We start from the raw sequence: 19,722 nt of genomic DNA on the forward strand, positions 1-19,722 counted from the left end.
GTTAAGCATCCTCATGTGGTATCTTGTCAGAGGCCTTCTGAAAATCGATAAACGCAGCATCCACTGAATCTCCTTTGTCTATCCTGCTTGTTATTTCTTCAAAGAATTCCAGCAGATTTGTCAGGTAAGGTTTTTCCTTGAGATTACCATGCTGACTGCGGCCTATTTTATCATGTACCTCCAAGTACACTGAGACCTCATTCTTAATAATCGACTCCAGCATCTTCCTAACCACTGAGGTCAGACTAACTGGCCTATAATTTCCTTTCTTCTTGGCCTCTCTCCCTTCTTGAAGAGTGAAGTGACAGTTGCAATTTTCCAGTTTTTTGAAACCATTCCAGAATCTAGTGATTCTTGAAAGATCATTACTAATGCCTCCACGATCTCTTGAGACACCTCTTTTAGAACCTTAGGGTATACACCATCTGGTCCAGGTGACTTATCTACCTTCAAACCTTTCAGTTTTGCAAGAACCTTCTCTCTAGTTATGGTAACTTCACATGCTTCTTGAACCCAGCTGCCTGGAACTTCCACCATACTGATAGTGTCTTCCACTTTGTCAATTTGCACGTAGCTCAGCCTGTGACCACCTGATTATCGTGTGTGGTTCTGCATTTTAACATGAACACTACCTACTCATATGCCTTGATTGTAACCACTGTTGGCCATTGACCAACACAAACACACACAAGACACACACCCTTCTCCCTCCTGGTTTCTCTCTATAGGCAGCACACCCTTTGGGATTCATGCATGTGGCTGTGAAGGACAGTCCCCTGCCCCCTAATTAGCCAGCACTCTCTTCTGCTAAGTTCTTTTTCATTCCCCGAACATGAAAGGCCAGTGTCTATGTCACTGACTGTTTGCTGTTCTCTACAGTCAATTCTTATCTGCATGGGTTGCCAGAACCTCAGCAGCTGGACACCATATTTGGGGCTCTTGATTTACTGCCTCCTTGGTCCCCATATCTGAAGCACTCGTTAACCCCCATCACCCACCCCCGATAACATTTAATTACCTCCCAGCAGAGTCCTGGTAACTTTCTCCCTCTATGATCATTGTCTGAATTGTGGTCTGTAACTCATTAACTCTAAGCTGCGGATTTCCCTGGATCTCACTGGGGTGTGTAAGCAGTCCTAGCTTTGAGCTGAAGGCTTACTGATTACATTGTGTATGAGTGGTGCTGACTGCTGTTGCTGTTTTGTGCCCACAGGTTATTTGAGCTGCACTCCCCTGATGGCAGACATGCGATCCTCCTGCGGAGCAAAGACGCCGCTACCGCACATACCTGGTTCATGGCAATCCACGCCAGTATCACAGCTCTGATCCCTCAGGCACAGTCTGACTTAACTGAGCTCTTGGGGCCCAGTTGCAGGGCCATTCAGCACCTTGGCTGGATCGCAGAACAGGTAGAGAGTTCCTGGTATTACAGTTGCTACCAGAAGCCACAGTTAAACCTTGTAGTTTGGAGGAAAGGGGGTTATTCTGCTGTTGTTTTGTTTCTGTAGTTGTCACTACTTGTGTTATTCTACCGAATTTTGTGGGCATGGAATGTGTGACGACACTTGTAGTTCGCACCGTCACATCTGAAGGTTCTGTTGGTGGTTAATGCAAGCAACAGATTTAACTGTATGTTTCAATGTACAGTATATGTGATAAATTAAAGTGAACCTGTGGTTGGGGGTGTTATGTAAAAAACGTAAAAACATAGTAAAACTACAGCACAATCACTCAACCTATTCTCATAAGGAATGCTCCCCAATCCAGGCAATATCCTTGTAAATCTCCTCTGCACCCCTTCTATAGTTTCCACATCCTTCCTATAGTGAGGTGAACAGAACTGAGCATAGTACTCCAAGTGGGGTCTGACCAGGAGCCTATATAGCTGCAACATTAACTCTCAGCTCCTAAACTCAACCCCACGATTAATGAAGGCCAATGCACCGTATGCCTTCTTAACCACAGAGTTAACCTGTGCAGCAGCCTTGAGCGTCCTATGGACTCGGACCCCAAGATCCCTCTGATCCTCCACGCTGCCAAGAGTCTTACCATTAATACTATATTCTGTCATCATATTTGACCTACCTCACACTTATCTGTGTTGAACTCCATCTGCCACTTCTCAGACCATTTTTGCATCCTATCGATGTCCCGCTGTAACTTCTGACAGCCCTCCACACTATCCACAACACCCCCAACCTTTGTGTCATCAGCAAATTTATTAACCCATCCCTCCACTACTTCATCCAGGTCATTTATAAAATTCGTGAAGAGTAAGGGTCCCAGAACAGATCCCTGAGGCACACCACTAGTGAGCGACCTCCATGCAAAATATGAGCCGTCTGCAACCACTCTTTGCCTTCTGAGGGCAAGCCAGTTCTGGATCTACAAAGCAATTTCCCCTTGGATCCTATGCCTCCTTACTTTCTCAATAAACCTTGTATGGGGTACCTTGTCAAATGCCTTGCTGAAGTACATATACATGGTGGTGGATACAGGTAGGATAGGGTCTTTTAAGAGACTTTTGGATAAGTACATGGAGCCTAGAAAAATAGAGGGCTATAGGTAAGCCTAGTAATTTCTAATGTAAGGACATGTTGGGCACAACTTTGTGGGCCGAAGGGCCTGTATTGTGCTGTAGGGTTTCTATATTTCTATGTTATACTACATCTACTGTTCTACCATCATTAATGTGTTTAATCACGTCCTCAAAAAATTCAGTCAGACTCGTAAAGCATGACCTGCCCTTGAGAAAGCTGTGCTGACTATTCCTAATCATATTATGCCTCTCCAGTGTTCATAATTCTGCCTCTCAGGATCTTCTCCATCAACTTACCAACCACTGAAGTAAGACTCACTGGTCTATAATTTCCTGGTCTATCCCTACTCCCTTTCTTGAATAAGGGAACAACGTCTGTAACCCTCCAATCCTCTGGAACTTCTCCCGTCCCCATCGATGATGCAAAGATCATTGCCAGAGGCTCAGCAATCTCCTCCCTCACCTCCTACAGTAGCCTGGGGTACATCTCATCCGGTCTCGGTGACTTATCCAACTTGATGCTTTCCAAAAGCTCCAGCACATCCTCTTTCTTAATATCTATGTGCTCAAGCTTTTCAGTCCGCTGTAAGTCATCCCTGCAATCACCAAGATCCTTTTCTGTAGTAAATAGTGAAGCAAAGTACTCATTAAGTACCTCTGCTATCTCTGCCGGTTCTGTACACACTTTTCCGCTGTACTTTTTCCAGTCAGATGATGATTCTTTTCTTTCAGCACTGTGATTTAATGTAAAAATGCATCTAGCTGTGGCTCAGTAATTGATGATTTTGTAGGTGACTGTTGCCACTACATTGCAACCTTGGCTTCTGTTGGCTACTGACCACCTGACTCACACTTAACAGCACTGTAACTTTCAAGGGCAACTGTGTTCTGAGATTACCTGCTGGGGTAACAGCACTGGTGGAGATGAGTTGGAGAAGGCAGTGTCCAGCGGTTATAGTTAAAGGATACCTGGCCTGGGGTAAGTTGTGGTGTTTGAGGTGGAGGATATGGAAAGGACTTAGCACAATGTATGGACAGTACTGTAATTTTTCTCTGCTTGGTCTGTAGCTGAAAGTAGAAGATGGAAAGCAGCAGTGGAAGCCGGTGTTGGCAATTCTCACGGACAAAGATTTTCTGCTTTACAACAGTGTGCCCTGGAATCGAGATCATTGGGCATCACCTTGCCAAAGCCACCCACTGCTGGCCACCAGGTATGTACAGCATGGAAACACAAAAATACAACTACAAATGCTGTGGATCAAAGAATATGTACACAACGCTGGAAGAACTCAGCAGGTCAGGCAGCAACCATGAAAAAAGAGTAGCCAACGTTTTGGGCCGAGACCCTTCATCAGGAATGGGGGCCAACGTTTCGGGCAGAGACCCTTCATCAGGAATGGGGGCGCCAACTGACCTGCTGAGTTCTTTCAGCGTTGTATGTATAGCATGGAGCTGCACCACTTCCTCTTATAGACTTGCACTGATGAGTTACCCTTGGCAGCTATGCGTCAATTTTCTGTAGACCTTTGCTGACAAGTTTCTCTTGATGACTGCACTCCATTTTCTTACAGACCTGTGCTGATGAATTCCCCTCAGTTTCTACACCCCATTCTCTTACAGACCTGTGCTGATGAATTCCCCTCGGTTTCTACACCCCATTCTCTTGCAGACCAGTGCTGATGAATTCCCCTCGGTTTCTACACCCCATTCTCTTGCAGACCTGTGCTGATGAATTCCCCTCGGTTTCTACACCCCTTTCTCTTGCAGACCTGTGCTGATGAATTCCCCTCGGTGACTTCACCCCATTCTCTTACAGACCTGTGCTGATGAATTCCCCTCAGTTTCTACACCCCTTTCTCTTGCAGACCTGTGCTGATGAATTCCCCTCGGTTTCTACACCCCATTCTCTTGCAGACCTGTGCTGATGAATTCCCCTCGGTGACTACACCCCTTTCTCTTGCAGACCTGTGCTGACGAGTTTCCCTTGGCAATTACACACCATTCTCTTACAGATTGGAGAGATCAGAAGCCTGAGAAGATGTACTTCACTCAGGTTTGCCAGTTGAGTAGAAAACCATCAACTTGTGGCAGTTTGTTGCTTTGAGCAGCGGCCAATCAGCATTCAGGATTGATTGGCATTGAATAAATTAATTAAAGTGGGACCATTGTTGAAGTGGTCAGAAGAAAAACTATAAAAATAAACTAAGAAATTATAGACAAGTGAGCCTGACATCAGTAGTAGGATACTTACTGGAAGGTATTCTAAAGGACCAGATATTTGAGTATTTGGATAGACATGGATTGATTAATGAAAGTAAACATGGTTTTGTGCATTTTAGGTCATGTCTAACCAATATTATAGAGATTCTTTGAAGAAGTTATCAGGAAAGTTGATGAAGGCAAGGCAATGGATGTTGCCTACATGGACATTTGCAAGGTTATTTGACAAGGTCCTTCATAGGAATTTGGTCAAGAAGGTTCAGTCACTTAGCATTCAAGATGAGGTAGTATATTGGATTAGGTATTGGCTTTATGGTAGAAGCCAGAGAGTGGTAGTAAATGGTTGCCTCTTTGACTGGAGGCCTGTGACTAGCAGAGTGCTGCAGGGATGGGTGCTGGGTCTGTTGTTTGTCATCTATATCAATGATCTGGGTGATAATGTGGTTAACTAGATCAGCAAATTTATGGATGACACCAAGGTTGAGGGTGTAGTGGACAGCGAGGAACAATGTCATGGCTTGCAGTGGAATCTGGATCAGCTGGAAAAATGGCAGATGGAATTTAATGCAGGCAAGTGCGAGGTGTTGCACTTCAGTGGGACCAAACAGGGTAGGTCATAACAGTGAACGGTAGGGTACTGAGGAGTGCGGTAGAACAAAGGGATGTGGGAATACAGGTCCATAATTCATTGAAAGGGGTGTCACAGTTTGATAGGGTCGTTAAGAAAGCTGTTAGTCTTCATAAATTTACATATTGAGTACAGGAGATGGGATGTAATGTGAAGTTGTACAAGATGTTGGTGAGGCCTAGTTTGAAGTACTGTATGCAGTTTTGGTCACCTACCTACAGGAAAGGTGTAAATAAGATTGAAAGAGTATAGAGAAAATTTACAAGGATGTTGCAAGTGTGGAGGACCTGAGTTATATGGGAAGGTTGACTAGCTTGGAATTTAGAAGATTGAGATGAGATTTGATAGAGGTATACAAAATTATGAGGAGTATAGATAGGGTGAATGCAAGCAAGCTTTTCTCACTGAGGTTGGGTGGGACTAGAACTAGGGGTTAAGGGTGAAAGGTAAAAAGCTTAAGGGAACACGAGGGGAAACTTCACTCAGAGGGACGTTAGATGGTGCCAACGCAAAGGGTGCATGCAAGCTCAATTTTAATGTTTAAGAGAACTTTGGATAGATACATGGATGGTAGAGGGTATGGAGGACTACGGTCCAGGTGCAGGTCGATGGGAGTAGATAGCTTAAATGGTTTGGCACAGACTAGATAGACTTGTTTCTATGCTGTACTTTTTATGACTCTGATCTGTGCTGATGAGGTCCCGTTGGCAGCTACTCCCCATTCTCTTAAAGACCTGTGCTGACAAGGTCCCTTCAGCAACTATGCCACATTCTTTTTCAGATCTGCAATGACGAGCTCCCCTTGGCATTCACCTAGTGAGGGAGTAAGCTGAACGGATCCTGTGATTGGAATCTGTGACGGGTAATTATAGGCCCCAATCACAGAAGAAAGAGTGGTCTTACATTGTTGATTTGTTCATATAAATCTTCTTTTGCTGATGGGTATCTTTGTAAACAGTTATGTCCCTCTACTTCTGAGCTTTCTGTAAATAGATAGATGTCCCTATCAGGTCACAGGCAAGGGGGCATGAGACAGCTTTCACAGAAAAAGTATTCAAAGAGATTCTTTAAGTATATTTCAGGTAAAAGAGCGATTGTGGAGATAATTGTTCCAGGAATAGAGCAAAGTTTATTTACCTGTGGAGCCACAGGAGATATGCAAGGTCCTGAATGAATATTTCTCTTCTGTCTTTATTGGGAGAAAGACTTGGTCTAGGGAAATTTAATGGGGTGCCTTGTGGATTATCAACATAACAGCAGAGGAAGTACTAGACTTCTTAAAAGATAGAAAGGTTGGGAAATCTGCAGGGCCTGACTAGGTGCATCCATGAACAAACATTGTGCAAGCCCTGACTGAGATATTTGCATCATTGTTAGCCACAGGTGAGGTGCTTATATACTGGAGGATAGTGAAGGTTGTGCCTTTATATCAAAAAGTCTGCAAAGAAAAACCTGGGAAATATAGACCATCTGTGGAAGTGATCCTCCGACAAGTGCTGATGAATGGTCTCAGCCCGAAACATCAACTGTTTATTCGTTTCCATAGATGCTACCTGGCCTGCTAAGTTCCTCCAGTATTTTGTGTGTGTTATTCTGGATTTCCAGCATCTGCAGAATCTATTGTGTTTAACTATAAAACAGTAAGCTGGGAGAGGGTTCTGAAGGATAAGATGTACATGCATCTGGAACGACAGATTGATTAGGGAAAGTCAGCATGGTCTTGTGCTAAGATCATGTCTTGCAAACTTAAATAAGTTTTTTGATAGCACACACAAAATGCTGGAGGAAGTCAGCAGGCCAGGCAGCATCTAAGGAAAAGAGTGCCGTCGATGTTTCCGGCTGAGACCCTTCAGCAAGACTGGAGTTAAAAAAGATTAGGAGTAGAGTTGTAAGTCAGGGCTTGTCCTCACTTACTACCCCACCAGCCTCTGCATCCAGCATATAATTCTCCGCAACTTCTGCCATCTTTAGTGGGATCTCACCACCAAGCACATCTTCCCCCCCCATCATCCCGCTTTTGGCTTTATGCAGGAATCGCTTCCTGCATGGCTCCCTTGTCTTTTCATCCTTCCCCACTGATCTCCCTCCTGGCACTTACTTTTGCTACACCTGCCCCAACACTTCCTCACTCACTACCATTCAAGGCCCAAAACAGTCCTACCAGGTGAGGCAACACTTCACCTGTGAGTCTGTTGGGGTCATTTACTGTATCCAGTGTAACCTCCTGTATATCAGAGGGACTCGACACAGATTAGGAGACAGCTTCACCGAGCACCTGAGTTCTGTCCACTGGAAAAACAGGATCTTCGCATTCCAATTCCAATATGTCTATTCATGGCGTCCTCTACTGTTGTGATGAAGCCACACTCAGGTTGGAGAAACAACTTCTTGTCTTCCGACTGTGTAGTCTCCAACATGATGGCATGAACATGGATTTCTTGAACTCCAGTAATGCCTCCCTCCAATCACCGTTCCCATCCCCTTTTCCCTGTCTCAGCTTATCTCCATGCCTGCTCATCACCTCCCTCTGGTGCTCCACCCCCCCCCCCCCCCCTTCTTCCATGGGTTTCTGTCCTCTCCTATTAGATTTCCCCTCCTCCAGCCCTATATTTCTTTCAGCAATCAACTTCCCAGCTCTTTACTTCATCTTTCCACCTCCCGATTTCACCTATCACTTGTGTTTCTCCCTCCCCTCCCCAGATCTTATTGCTCTACTCATCTTTTTATCTCCAGTCCTGCCGAAGGGACTCAGCCCAAAACGTCGACTATACTCTTTTCCATTGATGCTGCCTGGCCTCCTGAGTTCTTCCAGCATTTTGTGTGCGTTGCTTGGATTTCCAGTATCTGCAGGTTTTCTCTTGTTGCAATAGGTATATTTAATGTCAGAGAAGTGTATACAGTGTGCGTCCTGAAATTCTTTTTCTTGGCAGAAATCCATGAAAACAAAGGAGTGCCCCAAAGAATGAATGGCAGCTTAATGTTAGAAACCCAAAGCCTCCACCCCCAGCTCCCCCCACACGTATAAGCAACAGCAAAGCAACGACCCCCCCCCCCCCAACTGGCAAAAATGCATTGGCAACCCCCACTGAGCACTCAAGCATACATCAAAGCATCATTAAAGACAGACTCGCAGTACCCCAAAGACTACTCACTTGTTCACCTTGGTAATTCAACATACCACTCTGTGTGTGTGTGTGTGTGTGTGTGTCTCCCCTCCCCCTCATCCTCTTCCCCCCCCCCCCCCTCAGGAAAAGGAGGTGTCCCTGTTTTACAGCAAGAGGGGAGACAGAACAAGCAACTCGCTGATTTATGATGCTAAAAGTCTGTTGCGTCGCTTTTTCCGAGCACTGCACCCAGAGAGTCGGTACCAAAAGAGGCACAGCTTTCTAGATGCACAACCCTCAGCAGCTAACCCTCCCTGTTCCATGTTCTCCTGCAACACTTAAGTCAGGGGCGCTGGCCTGGAGTCAGCATGTCTCCAGAGCCATGAAAATCCGGAATCATGAAGGCATGCTCACCTTCCAGGCCATGTTCTTAGGATATCAAAAGGCGGCCGGTCGCAAGGCCCCAAGAGCAGGTCTCATTCCTGCGAAGACCTGAAGTCAGAGAGTAATTCCAGATCAGGATCTTCAAAAGAACCTTGAAAAGGAAAAAAAAAAGATATCAAAGATAGAAATGGAGCTGTTTCCAAAGATGCAGGTAAAGGAGTCGCTGTTTAGCCATTTGTTTGTGTTTGGATGAAAATATAGGCTGGATAGAAACTTGCAGATGACACAAAAATGAGCAGAATTGTGGACCATGAGGAATGTTGTTGAAGAATGCAGCAGGATATAGACCCCTTGTAAATTTAAGCAGAGAAATGGCAGATGGAGTATAATCTGGACATATGTGAGGTGTTATCTTTGAGAGGTCAAGTGTAAGAAAGAAATATAAGATTAAAGACATAGGAGCAGAATTTGGCTATTTGGCCCATCGAGTCTGTTCCACTATTAAATCATGGCTGATCCTTTTTACCCCTCCTCAGCCCCACAACCTGGCCTTCTCTCCATAACTTTTGATGTCGTGTCCTATCAAGAACCCTTCAAGTGCTGCCAAACCATTTCCTCAACACTACCTGCCCCTCCATCAATCTTTGTATCATCTGCAAACTTGGCAACAAAGCCATCTATTCCATCACTTAAATCATTGATATACAGCATAAAAAGAAGTGGTCCCAACACCCATCCCTGCAGAACACCAGTCCCTGGCAGCCAATCAGAAAAGGATTCTTTTATTCCCACTCACTGCCTCCTATCAATCAGACAATGTTCTAACCATGTTAGTAACTTTCTTGTAATGCCATGGGCTCTTAACTTGGTAAGCAGCTTTGGTGTGTGACACTTTCAGAGGCCTTCTGGAAGTCCAAATATACAACATCCACTGCATCCCCTTTATCTATTTTACTTGTAATCTCCTCAAAGAATTCCAACAGGATCATCAGGCAAGATTTTCCATGAAGGAAACCATGTGGACTTTGTCCTAACTTGTCCTTTGTCACCAAGTACTCCCTGACCTCACCCTTAACAATTGACTCCCAACATCAGCCTAACTGGTCTATAATTTTCTTTCTGCTGCCTTCCTCTTTTCTTAAAGAATGGAGTGACATTTGCAATTTCCCAGTTTCGTGCCAGAGTCCAGTGATTTTTGAAAGATCATTTCTAATGCCTCCACAGTCTGTACCACTACCTCTTTCAGAACCCTTGGTCCAGTTCATCTGGTCCAGGTGACTTGTGTACCCTTAGGTCTTTCAGCTTTTTGAGTACTTTCTATCTTGTAATAGTAACTATACTTCAAGTGGCAAGTTCTTTACAGAGAGTGGTGAGAGTCTAGAAGTTGCTGTCAGGGGACATGGTAGAAGCATATACTGGTTAGGTTTTGTAGTTTCAAAACATTAAACATTACGAAAAAAAACAAGAAAGCAGAGGGATGCAAGTCTTAGTAAGTTCTTTTAAGTGTGACATGCCCTTATCATGTGGTGGTGTGACAATGTACGGAATTCAGATTTACACATATAACCCATAATGAATTATTTAAGTGAACAAGAATGCTTAATCAAGCAATTAATACTGTGTGTCTTTCTTGAACTGAAAGGGATAGCTTCACTCAACTTCACTTGCCCCATCATTGAAATGCTCCTACAAACAACGGACTCTTCAACATGTGTTCTCAATATTTATTGCTTATTTATTTATTATTATTATTTCTTTATTTTTGTATTTACACAGTTTGTTGTCTTCTGCGCTCTGGTTGAATGCCCAAGTGTTTCATTAATTCTGTTATTGTTATCATTCTATAGATTTATTGAACACGCCCACAAGAAAATGAATATCAGGGCTGTATATGGTTATATATATGTACTTTGATAATGTTTACTTTGAACTTCAACAAAAATTAAAAGACCCCCTCTCCCCACCTTTTAAATCTACTCCTTATCTTTTTTATCTCCAGTCCTACTGAAGGGTCTCAGCCCAAAATGTCAACCCTGCTCTTTTCCATTAGGGTTTCCAGCCTCTGCAGATTTTCTCTTGTTTGAGTTTTTTGATAAAGTGACCACAGAATTGGCTGGACATAGAAAACCAGGGTGTTAGTGAAGATTGTTTCTTGGACTGGAGGCTCGTGACTAATAGTGTGTTGCTGAGGTCAGTGTTGTCCTATTGTTGTTTGTCATCTACAATGGTGATTTGTCTTGTGTATGTGACCGGTTACACAACAAAACTATAAATAAAAACACTAGCGACTGGAGCTAAGTTAATGGGATTTTTACTTACGGAACCCGAACTGAACACATATATACAGATCAATAAGCGCCTAATAGCGCATGCTCAACGTGTTACTACGACATAGAAGAGTCCCATATTATACAGTAGGCTATATGGTACACTTCTCCCCTTTTATTTTAAAAGTGTATCAACTTTTTTTTCTGGGGCACTACGCTAAACAAATACTGTATGTGTACCCTTAATATACAAATGCCTACCAACTGTTTAATTAGTAACTTAATAATATGAAATTATAACAAAGTAACACAATAATAATTATTATAACTGAATTCTGGTGGGGAGGGGGCCTTCTCTGCCTTTCCAGGTAACGTTTGCCCTGCAGTGTTTGATTTGGGGAATTAGTCTCCACAAGTACATCAGGTGAGTTCTCAGCACTGATGACAGGCTTATCTGTGGGCGAGGTTGATGTGGTCACATCAGGAATGTTTGCTTCTATGTCTGGGGAGCCAGGGCAAGATGTTGTTGTGTTTTCCACCCAAGCATTCAGAATTTGATCCACATGATGTCTCCGTACATTCTCTCCCACCTGTACTCTATACATCAGTGGCCCGTCTATGTTGGAAATTATACCCGGCTGCCACTTTTCAGTCTGGTATAGCCCGTGCAAGAACTGACTGTCCCAGATTGAAGTTCCGTGTTGACTTAGCATTCAAGTGTTTTTATTGTCTGTTCTCTACATCACGCCATACACTTGATTTGAGAAGATCCATATGGGGCTTTAGGTTCCTGTTTAGAAACATCATCGCTGGAGTCTGGTTAGTGGTTGCATGTACTGCATTACGATAGGCGAGGAGGAAGTTGTCTGTCTTGTGTTGTAGTGGTTGATTTTCGCTGTCCCTTGCCTTGAGGGCTTCTTGAATGTCTGCACAAATCTTTCTGCCAAGCCATTTGTGGATGGATGATAAAGGACGGATGTAAAGTGCTTGATTCCATTGTTCTTCACAAAACTTTGAAATTCTTCAGAGACAAATTGTCATCCATTGTCTGTGCAGATTCGCTGTGGTATGCCATTCCTGGTGAACATGGCCCTCAGAACTGCAATGGCCTTTTCCGATGTGGTTGTCTTCATTTTGATGATCTCTGGCCATTTGGAATGTGCATCAACGACGATTAAAAAGAGAGTCCATGAATGGTCCAGCAAAGTTGATGTGCACTCGCTGCCATGGTGATGGTCACTCCCACGAATGGAGAGGGGCTTGTGATGTTGTGTTCTGGATCTTTTGACATCCAGAGCAGTTCTTGGTCATGTCCTCAATTTGTTTATCGATTCCTGGCCACCACACATCGGCATGGGCAAGACCTTTCATCTTCCGCCCTTGTTACCTCCAGCATTCTGATGCATAACCTGGGAGGAATCACAACTCATGAGCCACAAATTAGTGTTCCCCGACACACTGACAACTGCTCCTCCCTCACTGAAAAGGCTGGAAACAGTGTGTTACACCACGCCGGCCATCCCTTTACCGTGATGTCATACTCTTTTGACAACGTAGGGTCATTGTGTGTTTCCCTTTCAATGAGGTTGTTTGTTACTGGTAATTGTTCAACTATTGTTGTGTGAAAGATCTCTGCTGAGTCCATTTGTGTAGATACCTTGGAAGTGGGCAGTGGTAACCATGACAACTCACCTGCGTTGCTTGGTCCCTTTGTGTTCAATGTCATACCTGTGACCTCTTAAGAAAAGGGATCATCGCTGTAGCCTTTGTGCTGTCATCACCTTTTCTTGGATTGAACATTGACAAGAGCAGCTGATAGTCAGTCAACAAAGTAAACTTTTGGCCTTGCAGGTAAAGACTAAATTTCTTGATTCCCTACGCAAGGTTTGGGGCCTCTCTGTCAATCTGTGCGTAGTTGCGTTCAGCTGAAGTTAGCGTTCTTGAGGCAAAAGCTGTTGGTCTTTCGGAGCCATCTGGAAACTTGTGCAATAACACAGCTCCTATCCCATGGGGCGAGGCATCACAAGCTAGTCGGATAGGTAAGGAGGTGTCAAAGTGCGCGAGCACCCTGTCTAAAGTTATGAGTCTTTTAGTTTCTTGAAATGCTTTCTCACAGCTCTCAGTCTACTTCTATTGTGTCCCTGCCTGTAATAATGCATTTAGTGGGTGTAGGACTGTGGATAGGTTATGCAAGAACTTATGTTAGTAGGTCACTAGACCAAGATATGCTGTCAACTGAGACACATTTTTGGGTGGTGGTGCCTTAAGCACCACTTCTATCTTGTCTTGAGACATGTAAACCATCCTTGTTGATCACATGCCCACAGTATGAGATTTCCTTTTTGAAAAACTCACATTTCTGTCGATTAGCTCTGAGCCCATATTCTTGTAACCTGGTGAGCACTTGTTTAAGGTTAGAAAGATGTCGTTCATCATCTTTGCTGGTGACAGTGATGTCATCCAGGTAACACTGAGTCCCTGGAATCTCCTGCAGAACCTGGTCCATTGCCCTTTGTCAGACTGCAGGCACTGAAGCTATCCCAAAAACCAACCTGTTGTACTGATAAAGTCCTTTGTATTTATTGTCAGGTATTTTTTGGATGCTTCCTCAATTTCCATTTGAGGGTAAGCCTGGGTCAAATCAATTTTTGTGAATTGTTCCCCTCCTGATAGGGAAGCAAAAATATCCTCATTACGGTTAAAAATATACAAGGCATGGTTAGTCATTTGCTGAGGACATCAAAGTGGTGGTTCTGTAAATGTTCAAGAAGTTCGTCAAAGAGTACAATGAGATCTTGATAGGCTGGGTAAGTGGGCTGAAGACAAAAAAACTGGATTGGGAATAAAGGGGTTCTTTTCTGATTGGCTGAAGAGTGGTCTTCCATAATTGCTGGTGTTGGAACTGCTTTTCATGTTTTATGTCAATAATTTGGATGATAGAATTGATAGCTTTATGGCATGTTTGTGGATGATACAAAGATAGGTAGAGGTGCAGGTAGTGTTGAGGAAGCAGGGAGTCTGCAAAAGGACTAAAACAGATTAGGAGAATGGGAAATAAGTGGCAGATGGCATATTGTGTAGAGAACTGTAGTCGTGTACTTTGGTAGAAGGAATAAAGGCATAGACTCTTTTCTAAATGGGAAGAAAATTCAAAAAATTCTAAGTGCAAAGGAGCTTGAGATTCCATGTGTAAGATTCTCCAAAGATTAACTTGAGGTAGCAATGTCAGCATTCATTTCGATAGGACTAGAATATAAAAGCAAATATGTACAGTAATGCTGAGGCTTTATAAGGCATTGGTCAGACCATACTTGAAGTACCGGGAACAGGTCTGGGCCTTTTACCAAGAAAAGATGTGCTGGCATTGGAGAGAGTTCAGCGAAGGTTGATAAAAATGATTCTGGGAATGAAAAGCATAACATAATGTTGCAAGAAAAAGTTTGTGAACCCTTTGCAATTGCCTGGTTTCCTTCATTAAGTACTCATAAAATGTGATCTGATCTTTATCTAAGTCACAATAATAGACAAACACAATTGTCTAAACTAGTAACACACAAACAATTGTATTTCTTGTCAATATTGAGTACACCATTCAAAAACGTATATGAACCTCTGGGATAATGCCTTCTACAAAAACTATTTGGAGTCAGCTGTTCCAATCAGTGAGATGAGATTGGAGGTGTGGGTTGAAGAGGTGCCCTACCCTATATAATAAAAAAAGACATACAAAGTCAGGTTACTGACAAAGCCTGCTCTTCTCAAGAAAGATCTGTTTATGTGCACCATGCCTCGATCAAAACCACTTTTAGAGGACCTTATAAGAAGAATTGTGGAGATGCATCAAGCTGAAGAAGACTACAGAAGTATTTCTGAAGACCAGAGTGTTCAACAGTCCACAGTATGAAAAATTGTCTGCAAATGGAGAAAATTCAGTACTGTTGCTCTCTTCCCTAGGAGTGAGCATTCTACAAAGATCACACCAAGAACACAATGTGCAATGCTGAAGGAGGTGATAAAATACCCAAATGTAACAGTAAAAGACCTGCAGAAATCTCGAGCTAGAACTTGTTAAAGTCTCTGTTCCTGTGTCCACTGTAAGAAAAACACTGAACAAAAATGGTGTTTGTGCAAGGACACCACAGAGGAAACCAAAAGAAACATTACTGAATGTGTCAAGTTTGCAAAAGTTGCAAGTTTTCACAACTCTTCTGGGATAATGGTCTATGGACAGATGAGACAGAAGTTGAACCTTTTGGCAGAAATGCACATGCGATGTTTGGAGAAAAAAGGACACTGCACACCAAAACCTTATCCCAACCGTGAAGCATGGTAGAAGGAGCATTGTAGTTTGGTGGTGCTTTGCTGCTTCAGAGCCTGAATAGCTTGCAATTGTTGAGGAAACAATGAATTCAAAATTATATCAAGACATTTTACAGGAGAATTTAACCCAATTGAGATGCTGTGGCATGACCTGAAGAGGGCTGTTCATGCAAGGTACCTCAGAAATATTGAATAACTGAACCAGATTTGTTTGGAGGAATGGTTTAAAATTCCTCCTTGTCATTGTGCAAATCTGATCAGCAGCTACAGGAGATGTTTGGCGGAGCTTATTGCTGCTAAAGGACATTCTACCAGTTATTAAATACAAGGGTTCATGTACTGTTCCAGCCTGGAATATGAATGATTAAACAGTGTTTTTAATAAAGCCATGTAAAGTACAATTGTTTGTGTGATTAGTTTAGGCAGATTGTGTTTGTCATATTGTGACAGGGCAATTAATGCAGAAAGCCAGGTAATTGCTAATGGTTCACAAACTTTTTCTTGCAACTTTCACGGCCGCAGAAAAGGTGGACGCCATGGAGGGATTGTCTCCGGAGTCTCTGTGGGTGGAGGTTAGGAACAGGAAGGGATCAATAACTTTACTGGGTGTTTTTTATACGCCGCCCAATAGTAACGGGTATTGAGAAGCAGATAAGAAAACAGATCCTGGAAAGGTGTAATAGTAACAGAGATGTTATGATGGGATATTTTAATTTCCCAAATATCAATTGGCATCTCCCTAGAGCAAGGGGTTTAGATGGGGTGGAGTTTGTTAGGTGTGTTCAGGAAGGTTTCTTGACACAATATATACACACCCCATTTCCAGAAAAGTTGGGATATTTTCCAAAATGCAATAAAAACAAAAATCTGTGATATGTTAATTCACGTGAACCTTTATTTAACTGACAAAAGTACAAAGAAAAGATTTTCAATAGTTTTACTGACCAACTTAATTGTATTTTGTAAATATACACAAATTTAGAATTTGATGGCTGTGACACACTCATCAAAAGTTGGGACAGAGGCATGTTTACCATTGTGTTACATCACCTTTCCTTTTAATAACACTTTTTAATCATTTTGGAACTGAGGATACTAATTGTAGTAGATTTGAAATTGGAAATTTTGTCCATTCTTGCTTGATATAAGACTTCAGCTGCTCAACAGTCCGTGGTCTCCATTGTCTGATTCTCCTCTTCATGATGCGCCATACATTTTCAATAGGAGATAGATCTGGACTGGCAGCAGGCCGTCTACAAAGCCATGCTGTTGTAGCCCGTGCAGAATGTGGTCTGGCATTGTCCTGCTGAAATAAGCATGGATGTCCCGGGAAGAGACATCGCCTTGATGGCAACATATGTCTCTCTAAAATCCTAATATATGCCTCAGAGTCAATGGTACCTTCACATACATGCAACTCACCCATGCCGTGGGCACTGATGCACCCCCCATACCATCACAGATGGCTTTTGCACCTTTCGCTGATGACAATCAGGATGGTCGTTTTTATCTTTGGCTCGGAGAACTCGAAGCCCATTTTTTCTGAAAATAGCTGAAATGTGGACTCATCTGACCACAGCACACGGTTCCACAGTCTTTCGGTCCATCTGAGATGAGCTCGGGCCCAGAGAACTCGCCAGCGTTTCTGCATAGAGTTGATGTATGGCTTCCTCCTTGCGTAATAACAGTTTCAAGTTGTATTTCTGGATGCAGCGACGGACTGTGTTAAGTGACAATGGTTTTCCGAAGTACTCCCGAGCCCAGGTGGCTATAATTGTCACAGTAGCATGACGGTTTCTTCGGCAGTGCCGCCTGAGGGCTCGAAGATCACATGCATTCAACAGTGGTTTCCAACCTTGCCCTTTACGCACTGAGATGTCTCTGAATCTTTTCACAATATTATGTACTGTAGATGTTGAAAGACCTAAATTCTCTGCAATCTTGCGTTGGGAAATGTTCCTTTTGAACTGACTAACAATACTCTCATGAATTTTGGCACAAAGGGGTGAGCCATGACCCATCCTTGCATGTAAAGACTGAGCCTTTGATGGACACTACTTTTATACCCAGTCATGATACCTCACATGCTACCAATTAGCCTGCTTAATGTGGAGTCTTCCAAACCGGTGTTACTTGAATATTCTGTGCACTTTTCAATCTTATTTTAACTCTGTCCCAACTTTTGTTGAGTGTGTTGCAGCCATCAAATTCTAAATTTGTGTAAATTTACAAAATATAATTAAGTTGGTCAGTAAAACTATTGAAAATCTTTTCTTTGTACTTTTGTCAGTTAAATAAGGGTTCACATGTATTAACATATCACAGATTTTTGTTTTTATTGCATTTTGGAAAATATCCCAACTTTTCTGGAAATGGGGTTTGTAGATAAGCCCAAGAGAGAGGCTGTACTTGATTTGGTATTGGGAAATGAACCTGTTCAGGTGTCAGATCTCTCAGTGGGGGAGCATTTTGGAGATAGTGATCATAATTCTAACTCCATTACAATATCATTGGAGAGAGATAGGAACAGACAAGTTAGAAAAGCATTTAATTGGAGTAAGGGGAATTATGAGGCTATCAAGCAGGAAATTGAAAGCTTAAATTGGAAACATGTTCTCAGGGAAAAGTACGGAAGAAATGTGGCAAATGTTTAAGAGATATTTGTGTAGAGTTCTGAATAGGTACGTTCCAATGAGACAGGGAAGTTATGGTAGGGTACAGGAACCATGGTGTACAAAGGCTGTATTAAATCTAGTCAAGAAGAAAAGAAAAGTTTCAGAGAGCAAGGTAATGTTAGAGATGTAGAAGATTATAAGGCTAATAGGAAGGAGCTTAAGAAGGAAATTAGGAGAGCCAGAAGGGGCCCTGAGAAGGCCTTGGCAGGCAGGATTAAGGAAAACCCCAAGGCATTCTACAAGTATGTGAAGAGCAAGAGGATAAGACGTGAAAGAATAGGACCTATCAGGTGTGACAGTGGGAAAGTGTGTATGGAACCAGAGGAAATAGCAGAGGTATTTAATTAATACTTTATTTCAGTATTCACTATGGAAAATTATCTTGGTGATTGTAGTGATTACTTGTAGCAGACTGAAAAGCTTGTGTATGTAGATATTAAGGAAGAGGATGTGCTGGAGCTTTTGGAAAGCATCAAGTTGGATAAGTCGCTGGGGCTGGATGAGATGTACCCCAGGCTACTGTGGGAGGCGAGGGAGGAGATTACTGAGCCTCTGGCAATGATCTTTGCATTGTCAGTGGGGATGGGAGAGGTTCTGGAGGATTGGAGGTTTGCGGATATTGTTCCTTTATTCAAGAAAGGGAGTAGAGATAGCCCAGTCTTACCTCACTGGTTGGCAATTTGATGGAAAAGATCCTGAGAGGCAGGATTTATGAACATTTGGAGAGGTATAATATTAATAGGAATAGTCAGCATGGCTTTGTCAAAGGCAATTCTTGCCTTACAAGCCTGATTGAATTTTTTGAGGATGTGACTAAACACATTGATGAAGGAAGAGCAGTAGATGGATTTCAGCAAGGCATTTGACAAGGTACTCCATGCAAGGCTTATTGAGAAAGTAAGGAGGCATGGGATCCAAGGGGACATTGCTTTGTGGATCCAAAACTGGCTTACCCGCAGAAGGCAAAGAGTGGTGGTAGACGGGTCATATTCTGCATGGTCGGTCACCAGTGGAGTGCCTTAGGGATCTGTTCTGATACCCTTACTCTTTGTGAATTTTATAAATGACCTGGATGAGGAAGTGGAGGGATGGTAAGTTTGCTGATAACACAAAAGTTGAAGGTGTTGTGGATAGTGTGGAGGGCTGTCAGAGATTACAGCGGGACATTGATAGGACACAAAACTGGGCTGAGAAGTGGCAGATGGAGTTCAACCCAGATAAGTGTGAGATGGTTCATTTTGGTAGGTCAAATATGATGGCAGAATATGGTACAGTATTAATGGTAAGACTCATGGCAGTGTGGAGGATCAGAGGGATCTTGGGGTCTGAGACAATAGGATGCTTCAAAGCAGCTGCACAGGTTGACTTTGTGGTTAAGAAGGCATGCGCTGTACTGGCCTTCATCAATCGTGGGATTGAATTTAGGAGCCAAGAGGTAATGTTGCAGCTGTATAGAACCCTGGTCAGACCCCTCTTGGAGTACTGTGGTCAGTTCTGGCCGCCTCACTACAGGAAGGATGTGGAAACTATAGAAAAGGTGCAGAGGAGATTTACAAGGATGTTCCTGGTGTGGAGCATGCCTTAT

General features: G+C 43.0%; 1 protein-coding gene across 1 annotated transcript in view; it reads left to right on the forward strand.

The window, feature by feature from the left end:
* Positions 1-19,722, forward strand: part of sntb2 (syntrophin, beta 2) — a 65,088-nt gene that overhangs the window by 32,378 nt on the left and 12,988 nt on the right. Inside the window, exons 3-4 of the mRNA XM_059992446.1 lie at positions 1,214-1,409; positions 3,608-3,750. Coding sequence (XP_059848429.1) covers positions 1,214-1,409; positions 3,608-3,750 — 339 coding nt within the window. The remainder of the gene's footprint in view (positions 1-1,213; positions 1,410-3,607; positions 3,751-19,722) is intronic.

The sequence above is a fragment of the Hypanus sabinus genome, chromosome 17 (assembly GCF_030144855.1).
Source record: "Hypanus sabinus isolate sHypSab1 chromosome 17, sHypSab1.hap1, whole genome shotgun sequence".
Classification (NCBI taxonomy): Eukaryota; Metazoa; Chordata; class Chondrichthyes; order Myliobatiformes; family Dasyatidae; genus Hypanus; species Hypanus sabinus.